Source organism: Triticum aestivum, chromosome 7B (assembly GCF_018294505.1).
Source record: "Triticum aestivum cultivar Chinese Spring chromosome 7B, IWGSC CS RefSeq v2.1, whole genome shotgun sequence".
Classification (NCBI taxonomy): Eukaryota; Viridiplantae; Streptophyta; class Magnoliopsida; order Poales; family Poaceae; genus Triticum; species Triticum aestivum.
The window spans coordinates 437,640,017-437,651,685 of record NC_057813.1 but is presented as its reverse complement, the minus strand read 5'-3'; the positions used below and the strand labels follow the sequence as shown (position 1 = coordinate 437,651,685).

The following is an 11,669-nucleotide window of genomic DNA, read 5'->3' as shown; positions in this document are numbered from 1 at the left end:
CTTTTCCCCCTTGCTTTGCATCCGCAACCTCCACCTCCGCCCTTGTTGTGGTACCTCTCCAACCGCCACACAGGTATTGCCAGACGCTCGCAACCAGCACCGACGTGCCAGCTCGCCTTTTATGACGGCGCTATCCACCGTGGAGCTATTTGTACCCAGGTACACTTCGCCACCCTGTTGACGACCTCCATGGTGGCCAACACACCCAACAGGTGTTCGGTCAAATGTCATTGAGCTTATTTTTGGATGCCATGACGATTTTTTAGAGTAAGAAGGATGGGGAGGGGGTACTCGACCATGTGCGATGCGTGGTTGCTCGCATTCGTGGATTTCGTAGGCAGGAGCAGAGGGGGGGGGGACCTTCTGGCAGCAAAAGCATGAATTGTTTCACGCACGAAAGCACATTGTGCCCTATGACATGCACATCGTACATGATCGCAATATGAGGCCATTATTGTATCGATGGTACACCATCTAGACCAACGTCTCACGTAGTTGCTCAACTAGAGGCAAGATGGCCATTGCATGCGACAGATGAGGAGACCATAAGCTTTGCTTCTTCTTGCTCAATTTGTTAACTGAATTATTCATTCACTCAATGTTGCTCTACACATTGTGTAGCTCATACGCGCTGCCGTGATGTACCACAGGGCAGAGGGATGGCCATTTACGTACATACATTGTTGGATGAAGGTGAAGGGGCAGTATGTGTGGGACGACATGATCTGTTAAAAAAATTGTTGGACATCGAATTTGAGATATTGATGTACTAGACTTATTTGCATGTTATGTATGAACTGTGATATTTTCTTTTCATATTTCAATGAATATCGGCCGATTTGCATGAATTTCGTCCAACGTTGGATGGCCGCCTCCCACACCCGTGTCAGTGAAGAGGACGGATGCAGGAGGAAATTTACGGGTTGCCGCTGAAGATGGCTTTACTAACTGGAGTATTTTTTTAATGAAAAAAAGGCAAAGTTTTTGCCTCCAGCTTATAAAGGAAATCTTGAGTTGCAATTTAGCGAATCACCACGAGCAGAGTGCCAAATGGGAAAATATCAGGTGCTCCGGGAGCACCTAAGCTTAGGTGCTCCCGTGCAAGCTCGGCCGTTGGATCTTAGATCCAAGAGCTCCTGTGAAATAATGAACATTTTTGCAAAAAAGCCCTAATAAAATCTGAAAAATGCGCACAAGTACAGCAGTTACAGCAGCTCCCTGTTTGCCGTTGGATCTGAGATCCGAGGGCCGAGAAGTCCGTATCATGGGAGCACCTATGCTCCCGTATCACAGGATACTGCCAAATATCCAAATCTCTCAAGAAAGAGACCCTTGTTCCTCTCCTCGCGAGAGAACTGGAGGCGGAGCTCCTCGTCCTATCCACGCGGCCTGTCCAAATCGGAGCTCCCCTTCCTGCTCTGCTCTTGTCCTTCTTCAGCTGCTTTCAGCTCGCACCGCTCAGGACGGCGCCTGCGACCTGTTTGATGTAATGACCACCCAGACCCAGTGACTTGCCTATAATTGTTATAAATCGCATGGTTATTAGAGTTTCACAACATGGATCTTACTCTATTTCTTGTTCGTTACTGTGGCTCTACCGATTCGATGCTGGAATCTACTTTGATTTTTTTGTCATGTGTTACTATAGGTACATAGCGGATTGCTTTTTCCTTGTAATTGTAGTTATGCTTTAGTTGGATCGCAAATTAGGTTTCTTATGCAATTATGGATTATGCAAATATGGGTAGAATTTTAGGTTTTCTCTTCAGCTTCCGAGGAAGCCCTAGCTTGTTTTGGTTTTTCTTCCAAGAGTTTTTCGTTTGGTCATTCCTTTCCTGTGAGCAAATCCGATCCAAATCCTCTTCTAGGGCTGGGGGGTTCAACTGAACCTCCATGACCCTCAAATGGGTCTCTGCCTGCTTGATTAGCTCTTTAGTTTGTCATTGATAAATTAGAATGAAAGTGATTTCTTGGAACCTTGAGGTCGTCAGATGAATTATCTGATGCTGCTGTATTTCTGTTTCCAAAATTAGTGCTTCTGTGTATGTGAATGTGTTTATCACACATCTGACTGCCAATGTGAAAAATCCCACACTTTTCGAAACTCTCGTGGAAATAATTGCAGCTCTACATGTATGTACTTCATTCTGATAGTGAAATAATTTCAGGGAGACAGTAGCACTGGAAGAAGTTCAGAACTGTGCGGTGAAGCTGGTTAGTTGTTTGCAGAACTGGAAATTTTCCATGCCAATCATGAATTAATGAAACGAATGCTCCAGTTATTCTAATATATCTGTCGCTTCATAGAGGAGCAATCCTCAACGGCGCAAGAATCAAGTATATGTTGGCTGTGGGGCTGGATTTGGGGGTGACCGGCCGATGGCTGCTTTGAAGTTATTGGAGAGAGTCGAAGAACTTAACTACATAGTACTTGAGTGTTTGGCGGAGCGAACACTTGCAGACCGCTACCAAGTTATGCTGGCAGGAGGGAAAGGATTTGATCCCCGAGGTGTAGTTGTTGACAAATATTTGATACTTGTGCATTTAATTGTATTGCTAATCAAAGCAGGTGATACCTTTTATCTTGTGAACTGCATCTGTGGTTGCGAGTTTATGGAGTACTTATTGCATGTATTTAATTGTATATCTTCTTTGTACATATCAAGGACAAACTTCTCTGATTTTTATCATGTATAACATATTTTGGTCCTTCTCAGTAGGGATATATTATTTACTTTATTTTACTTTATTCATTGCTTATGTTACTGTCAATAAGAATTTCAATGCACCTTTCGGGGTATCAATATGCAGTTAAGGAGTGGCTGTCGGTGCTTCTACCCTTGGCTTTGGATAGAGAAGTTTGCATAATAACTAACATGGGAGCAAGTAAGACAATGCTGACTGTAGCTTTCCTTTACCTCATTTGTTTTGTTTTCTCAATTAGATAATGTAAGTGTCTTTCCCATTTATTAGTTGATCCACCTGGAGCACAGAAAGAAATACTGGACCTTGCTTCTAGTTTGGGACTGGAGATAACAGTCGCTGTAGCTTATGAATCGTCGATTTCGGGTCCAGGTAATTTTGATCTGTTTGATACTGCCAATTGTATGATACTTTGGGTGCTACCAAGGTTGTGTATAAATCAAGGAATGCCGGCCATCATAGCTTTGTGTGTGGAGTCAAAACTGATAATCAAGCTTACAACTGTTTTTGGGTCTGGTCTTTTTGCAGAAAACTCAGTATTATCGAATGAATCAATGGGAGTGGCAGAGGTAACTTCTTCATCGTCTTTTTATTTTTTTCTTCATCTGGTTTAATAAAATAGCAATATCTGGTTTCTTAGCCTCAGTCTTATTAACTTATGGGGAAGTAACTGACCATAACTGATCAGCAATTTGCATCCAATCTTCTGAAGTTAGTTTGTTAACATATGTAATTATGTACCATATGGTCCATGGCATATAGGAGCTTTGTGGTTGACATATGTGGCCAAAAGATTGTTACTGAAAGATCTACAGAAATCTTCAGAGGATACTATGAATGAGAAGGGACTTAGACACTGTCTGATCAGGAGATTCTATAGCGTACCCATTATAGAACTTAGGATTAACATACTGTTGCTGCTTTGCCTTGATACATATATATTTTCCTGGCCATTTTCTCTGTGGTGGGCATTGAGAATTTGCATATTATTTTATCTTGGTTTTCAATTTGATGGCATTTTGTTGTGCGTGCAGGGAAGAAGCACATATCTTGGTGCAGCCCCCATTGTACATTGCCTGGAAACTTACAAACCACATGTCGTCATTACTTCTCGGGTTGCTGATGCAGCACTATTTTTAGCACCTATGGTATGCCTTTGATGGCTATTCTTATGCTTGCTAATAATTCTGTAATTTCATTTTTTCAACATAATTGTACCATATGAAAAAATCGGTCATAGGAGGCCTTGGTCTATGGCCTCTGCCTGCACACATGCTGAAGAAAAAAAAACATCATGTGTGGAAGTTACAGCTATATCTACCAATTAGTTATCTCTTTACGGTTTGTTAAGATTAGATCCCTACTGTAATAGGTTTGTTACCTTAAGTTGGGGATTGCTTGCTTGGGTGTTCAGTTGACCATCTCTATTAAAGGGATCCCCAAGGTTTATCTCTCACCTATGATCTATGAACCTATCCCCAGCCAAGCTGATAGTGCCCGGCGCCCGGCCATCTTCCTGCATTGTTAACAGGAAGAATATGAAGCAATCTTTGTATTTGAGTTTTAGTTTGTGTGGATCTGTTGGCTTCTGCAAGATGATGTAACATTAAAACATATAAATCTGTTAGTAGTAGGCAACCTTCAATGCTCAGTAATGAATGCTCTCTATTTCTTGCTGATTCATGCAGAAAACTTGACTGGATAGTTCAGCATAGATGGCGTAAGTTACATGTTTTCAGAAGTTTACTTCAGCCCGTCTTTTTATTATTTTTGTCACCGTCAATCTCCATTCTGCCAGAAAATTGCTATATGTCATACTTATTTTGTTTCTCCCACTACTAAGTTGGTAAAGGTGTTTGATTCCTAAGAACAATCATAAAAATAGAGAAATTGGCTGAAAATCCAGACCAATTCACAGATCAGTTTGGAAGTGAAGTTATGAATTCTTATAAATGTTCTGTACCAAGAATTATTTGAGGATGTACCATAAAAACAAGAAGGATGTTGACATGCTTTCCTAGTGTAATTTTATGTGAATTTTCTGGAGAAAACTAAAAATGCCTTGTAAAAACATTTCCCAGAACTATTTTGAATTTTATGGTTTACTGTTTTTTACTGCGAAGAGTTTCCGTATTTCTGGTATCTTTAAATTGAGGTGTAACTTCTCAACAATAGATGTGCATAAAAACATCACAGAATCATATAAAATTCAGAGAATTCCGGTATCATTGATTACTTCTGAATGAAGTGTTAATGTTATGCGAATATATTTACATTAGGAGAATTTGTCAAGAAACCTACATTACAAGAAGCGTTTCAGTATTTCTAAGATTTACAGAACTTCCTTAAGAACTTCAGCTTATGAAACATCTATGCCACTTTATAATGTTGATTGAAAAGAAATTCGTATATCTGATTCTTCGGAATGTTTTTACATCTTCCAATTTTTAAAGAACCTTCTGAGCTACCAAAAATGATAACATTTTTATTTATTTTAGAAGGGAGATTGTAGAGTTTGTGGCCACAAAAGATTCTTATTTTCTTGAAATAGCAGTGCTTATAATAGCTCCAGCGACTTTCGGTTGTTGTTTCAGAGAACCCTTTATTTCTTTAGGGTTTAGTTATGTGTTTCTTCTCTCCAAGTTGCTCAAAATATGTAAATCTGAATATGTATTTTTCCTATCATGGTTATTTAGTTAATGGTCCATCCTTTTCCCACTGCCTTTCCAATATAAGGTCTACGAATTGGGTTGGAATTGGAATGACTTTGATAAGTTGGCACAAGGGACATTGGCTAGCCATCTTCTGGAATGTGGTTGTCATCTCACTGGAGGATATTTCATGCACCCTGGTACATCTCTTGTCCTTCCAAAATTATTAGGCGGGAATTTTCACTTCATTCTTGATTCATGTTTTTTTAATGTTCTACATCTGGTATTGTAAAGAGCAGGAGATGCATATCGAAATTTTTCTTTTGAGCAGCTTCGGGATTTGTCTCTTCCGTATGCTGAAGTGAGTTACAAAGGAGAAGTTTGTGTTGCCAAGGCAAAGGGTAGCGGAGGTCTTCTGAGCTATAGCACTTGTGCAGAACAGCTTCTGTATGAAGTTGGAGACCCTGCAAACTACATCACTCCTGATCTGGTGAGGTTATATTACATATCCAATCCCATGTAAGCTTCTTGTCTGAACACTTGTTAGCAGGTTGTAGATTTTAGTGGCGTGCAGTTCCATCAAATATCACAAGATAAGGTTCACTGTAAAGGAGCGAAACCATCTGATCCTCTCCGGCCTGAGAAACTCCTCCAATTGTTTCCTACTGTATGTTTTTCTAGTAAGAATATAAATTGTACTAGTTTCAAGTTTTTCTTTAGTCTTCTTCCAGCTAAAAGCATCCAGTACCTAGTATTGACATGTTGTGTAGTTGGGTAATTACTCTGTTCCATGCTATGTTACTGGAACTGCAAAAGTCACCAATATAAGTGAAGTATTTTATGTGTTGTATTTCTGAAAATTTGTGTCTGATAGCGTTATTGTTTCAAATTAAGCATGCTATTTCGCAGTTTCGCAGATAGAATCAGACAATAGTGTTAATGAATTGAAGAAACGTCCTTTGATTATCCAGATAGTTAAGAGGCTCATAGTTATTAGCTTTCTCACTGTAGTCGTTCACATTTTTTTTTCTTTAGGGAAAGGGATGGAAAGGCTGGGGAGAGATATCATATGGGGGACAAGGGTGTTTAAGGCGCGCTCAGGCAGCAGAATACCTAGTAAGTTCATGAAAGTATTTTGCATGCAATATTTGTTTCAGATTTCTGGTGTGTTAACAATTAAATGTACCTATTTACACGTGACAGCACAAAGGCAGTTCCTGCATTTAAACCTTTTCTGCTGGCATTAGGTTAGATCATGGATGAATGAAAGATATCCCGGCATCGAAGAGAAAATAATCGCATATGTTATGGGATATGATAGCGTGAAAGCTAATGGAGGTGACAATGACAGTCGTCACTCTTCCAAGGAAGTGATAGATGTTAGACTTCGGATGGATGGGCTATTTGAGCAGGAGGAGCATGCTGATGGATTCGTTGAGGAGTTCATTGCGCTTTATACAAATGGTCCAGCCGGGGGTGGTGGCATCAGGTACTTATAATTATAATCACGTTGGTCCTGTGTTTGCAGAGCTATTACTGTAGTGCTGTCTCATTGTGGCTGATCTTAGCATAGTTATGTATGCACTGACGTACATAGATGGCTAACCTATGTCGTGGGGATCAACCATGGAAAATAATTCTGAAAACGAAATTAAATATTACCATATTCATGGAGAAGATGTCAGCATTTTTCTTCTCTCCTTGTTCATGGAGTCGCTAAAACAAATTGACAAGTTTGTTTCCAATTCCATTTGGCAGCACTGGACGAAAGAACGAACTAACTCTGCAGAAGTTGCTGGTACGGATGACCACTCTTAACTTGATGACGACTCCTTTAGAGGATTGTTAAAACACATGTTATACTTTTTGATATAGCATTAATTTCTATCCTATTTGTACAGATTGATAGGGAAAACATCTTCTGGCAAGCCAATGCGAAGAACTCAGCCATTCCTGGTTCACAGAATCTGTCTACAAATGCCAATAAGAAGAATAGGTACACGGGAAGTTGTGCGGCGGGCATTCAACAACACTTGAATACAAAGCTGGACGAACCAGCACCTCCTGTATCTGCTCCAGCTCCATCCGGGTCGGAGATCGCCCTGTACCGTGTGGCCCACAGCAGAGCCGGTGACAAGGGAAACGACCTGAATCTGTCCATCATCCCTCATTTCCCAGACGACATTGGCCGGCTCAGGACAGTGATCACTCCTGAGTGGGTGAAGGGCTCTCTCTCGCCCCTGCTTGATCGTTCGTCGTTTCCAGACGACGGAGTGATTGAGCGTCGCAACAATCTGCTCGAGCGTGTCGTGGTCGAGATTTACGATGTCCCGGGCATCAGCTCCTTGAACGTCGTGGTGAGGAATATCCTCGACGGCGGCGTGAACTGCTCCAGAAGGGTGGACCGGCACGGAAAGACCCTGTCGGATCTCATCCTCTGTCGGAAAGTCGTCTTGCCTCCGTAGTGACTGACTGTTGAGAGATCGCCGGCACCCGATGTGGAGGGAGGGATGTCTAGAATCATCAAGTGTTGTTGCGTAAAAAATAGAAAGGCCGACGTGATAATAAGACTGGTGAAGAGCACAATAATGCCTGTTGTATGAAACAAACAAACCATATATGTATGCTCTTATTAATCGATTGGCATCATTGGCCAGTTACTTATTTGGTGTTATCTGGTGTGTGTGCTTCTGAGGCTCCTGTGTCTGTCAATCTCGGGCGTCCGCGGTCGCACGGGAGAACGAATGACTAGGAAGGTTCAGCAACGGCCTCGCACGCACCAGCGGTCCTCGCGCGCGTGCGTTCGGATATGCTGCTGACAGTAACAGCGGCTTGTTGCTCGTCGCGTCCTCTTCTTCCTCCTGTGAGAAGTAGAACCAACGGCGGAGGCGGAGGTCCACCCCGTCGTGCTGGCGCGGCAAAATTCAGAGCTCTTGCCGCGCCCCTGCTGCGGCGCCCGTCCTCCTTTGCTTTCAGCCGCGCTTGCTCTTCTTCACCTCCTCCTACTCCTGGCGACAAGGACTCCGACCCCGAGCTGTTCGATGTAATGCCTCTGCAAACTGCACCTCACCACTATGTTCCTGCTCATAAGCTCGTGGAAAATGGCTCCTTGCGCCGCGGATTTTGCTCTTGAAATTTGCTTTGCTTCTTTGGGTGATTGGGTGGGAGGGGCTCCCTTCGTCAGACATGATGCACAGATATTAGTCTGTGCCTGTTTAGTGTCTTTGAAAATAGGTGGTTTTCTTCGATGAGCGAACCAGTTATTTTGTAGTATTAAAATGCTCTATAACATACTGTAATAGGTAGTATGTACTCCCTCCGTTCCGATTTACTCGTCGTGGTTTTAGTTCAAATTTGAACTAAAACCACGACGAGTAAATCGGAACGGAGGGAGTACCTAAGTCGAACTGGCATGCTTCGTCATAAACACATTGTAATATGGTCTTTCTGTGATGAAATCGCAGGAATACTCGGTTCTTTCTTCAGATACTCCATGGGAGCCCGAGGATGTATGGAGGACATTTGCGGCATACCTTCTTGCCTTGCACATTCCCTTGAGCTTTGGAGGACTCGGTGTGGTAGCCAAAGTGCTACATTCTTCCTCACTAGACCCACTGACAACAGTAAGTGGTAACTTCTCATTCATTTATTATTTTTGGCACACTCATCTAAATGGTTTGTTCATCCGTTGCGTGCATTGTTGACCTGTAAAATTTTACCCTGTCAATGCAGGTCGTTTCCACAGCCATGCTTCAACTAGGAGAGCTCACTCTGGGTTTATCACTGTTGCAGTACACTGCAAAGCCTGGCCGTCAAGTTGGTACCTTCTTTGCTGGGAAGTTCTCGTCCAGGCCTAGCTGGGTAAAAGAAACTGTATTATGGTTGGGACTTCTGATGTCTATGGTTTTTCTCACATCTCTGATAGCTGACAGACTGATAGGTACCGAGGTCAGCACGGTCGAAGCACTTGAAATTGCAGTTTTTCAGCTATTGCACGCTTCTCCTGTTGTGTTGTTCATTGCATTACTCTTCCTGACTGAAGCTTTACAATCTGTTGGAAGTACCTAATTCGGTGTTCATTCAATCTGAAATGTCGCAGGATGCATACGATCCTATATTAAAGGAAATCCTCTCCGATGGTGGAACCTCTAGGCTAGTCTGCTGGTTTCTGTACTGTGTGGTTGCTCCATTGTCCGAAGAAATCATTTACCGCGGGTTTCTTCTAACAGCCCTATCTTCCTCGATGAAATGGAGGAACGCTGTCGTCGTAAGTTCAGTTATGTTCAGTGTAGCACACCTCTCGGGGGGAAGTTTCTTTCAGTTGTTCGTCGTCGGATGCATCACAGGGTTAGCTTATTGCCGGACTGGAACTTTGGCTGCTTCATTTACCATCCACAGCTTGTACAATGCGGTGATATTGTTTACTACGATGATGTCTTGAATGTGTTTTAGGGGATAGTCACGAAGGTGGATACAGTTCATTAACACTTTGGCCACACTTTTACCGTAATCTTAAAAGTTTGAATTGATTACCATCGACCAGTGCTTCCATCTGAATCTGCCGGAAATTTGGCTGGTTGATCCCCACTATTTCTATTTATCTCAACATGCACGCACTTCACCTCACCACATATGCCACACCATCAACCCCCCTAATTATATTTCTCTCAATATGCATGGGTTCTTTCTACATGTACACATTGCACTTTATCAACACACTACTTTTATTTATTTATTTTTGCGACGAACACACTACTTGTATTTCACTTGGTATGGATGAGCTGTGAAATACTACTTATATTGTACAAATATTTTACAACTATATAATAATCAAATACAATAGTTCAATATTTGATTCACACTACTTTTATCTCATCATGTACACACTCCACCTCACCACATATGCCATCTCATCTCAGGTCAATAGCGTCTAATCTAGACGATCATATTTCACTGTCTGGGATAAATCTTATACTACACAAAAGAAGAGTGTAGTTGAATCAAAGCACGGATGAAGAATAGGAGTGGCTAGCAAGCCAAGTAGCAAACAATAAACAATGTCTGCTAATATTTCTATTAAGTTTTTATTGGGGTTGGGAGTATTTAATATGGTTTAGGGTTCCTAACCAAGAGAAGACGATGAATAAGAAATCAATCGGGGTAATCTAATAGGTGGTCATGTATGGTAGATAGGCTTACTTGCCCTGGTGTAGCTACACATCATAGATGAAGGAAACACAAAGAAGCCGATATTGATAGAGGAGAAAAGGGCAACAATAATTACATGCACTCACCTCGAGGAAGACGGGGGTGCACATACGCTTCTGGCCTGGTTCATCATTAATTACTTTAACTCGCGAGGAAGCTCGGGGAAGATTGGGGTGTACGTGTGCACCTGACGTGGTTCAACATTAATATACATGCATTAGCCAGGAAGCTCGAGGAAGACAGAGGTGCACGTGCGCACCTGACTTGGTTCATCATTACTAATCTAAACTCGCAAGGAAGCTCGGGGGGGGGGGGGGGGGGGGGGATGGGGTGCACGTGCGTACCTGGCGTGGTTCAACATTAATGACCTGCACTCGCCATGAAGCTTGAGGAAGAGGGGGTTCACATGCGTACCCGAGTTGGTTCATCATCAATGACCTAAACTCGCTAGGAAGCACGAGAAAGATGGGGGTGCACGTGCGCACCGGACATGGTTCAACCGATGAGGAACGAAGCATGACAATAGAAAAATCCCACGAACACCCAAGATCTAATCTAGGAGATGCATATCAACGAGAGGGGAGTGTGTCGGTGCTATCGTACATCCACGTTGATGGAGACTTCAACCCACGAAGGGTAACGGTTGCACGAGTCCACGGAGGGCTCCACCCACAAAGGGTCCACGAAGAAGCAACCTTGTCTATCTCACCATGACCATCGCCCACGAAGGACTTGCCTCACCCGGGCATATCTTCACGAAGTAGGCGATCTCCTTGCCCTTACAAACTCCTTGGTTCAACTCCACAATCTTGTCGGAGGCTCCCAAGTGACACCTAACCAATCTAGGAGATACCACTCTCCAAAAGGTAATAGATGGCGTGTTGATGATGAACTCCTTGCTCCTGTGCTTCAAATGATAGTCTCCCCAACACTCAACTCTCTTTCACAGATTTGGCTATGGTGGAAAGATGATTTGAGTGGAAAGCGACTTGGGGAAGGCTAGAGATCAAAATTCTTGTGGTTGGAGTGGAATATCTTGGTCTCAACACATGAGTAGGTGGTTCTCTCTCAGAAAATAAGTAGTGGAAGTGTAGGCACGTTCTGATG

General features: G+C 42.7%; 1 protein-coding gene across 2 annotated transcripts; it reads left to right on the top strand.

Moving 5' to 3' along the window:
• The first annotated feature begins 1,267 nt into the window (after positions 1 to 1,267).
• LOC123155884 (uncharacterized) lies at positions 1,268 to 8,028 on the top strand. Of its 2 annotated transcripts, XM_044574028.1 has the most exons (14): positions 1,295 to 1,486; positions 2,169 to 2,214; positions 2,308 to 2,509; positions 2,812 to 2,886; positions 2,974 to 3,075; positions 3,232 to 3,272; positions 3,738 to 3,851; positions 5,440 to 5,554; positions 5,654 to 5,844; positions 5,905 to 6,021; positions 6,390 to 6,470; positions 6,602 to 6,843; positions 7,113 to 7,152; positions 7,256 to 8,028. In XM_044574028.1, coding segments are annotated over exons 1-14 (1,932 nt in total). In that variant the 5' UTR covers positions 1,295 to 1,484; the 3' UTR covers positions 7,820 to 8,028. The 2 variants fall into 2 exon arrangements, with proteins under 2 accessions (XP_044429964.1, XP_044429963.1); XM_044574029.1 differs by lacking the exon at positions 5,905 to 6,021 and having other exon boundaries at positions 1,268 to 1,486.
• The last annotated feature ends 3,641 nt before the right edge of the window (positions 8,029 to 11,669 follow it).

What these genes read in the sequence shown, in the direction of transcription:
- LOC123155884 (XM_044574028.1), top strand. An exon ending in AATAACTAACATGGGAGCAA is followed by an intron (nt 2,887 to 2,973) that starts GTAAGACAATGC and finishes CCCATTTATTAG; the next exon opens with TTGATCCACCTGGAGCACAG. An exon ending in CACTATTTTTAGCACCTATG is followed by an intron (nt 3,852 to 5,439) that starts GTATGCCTTTGA and finishes TTCCAATATAAG; the next exon opens with GTCTACGAATTGGGTTGGAA.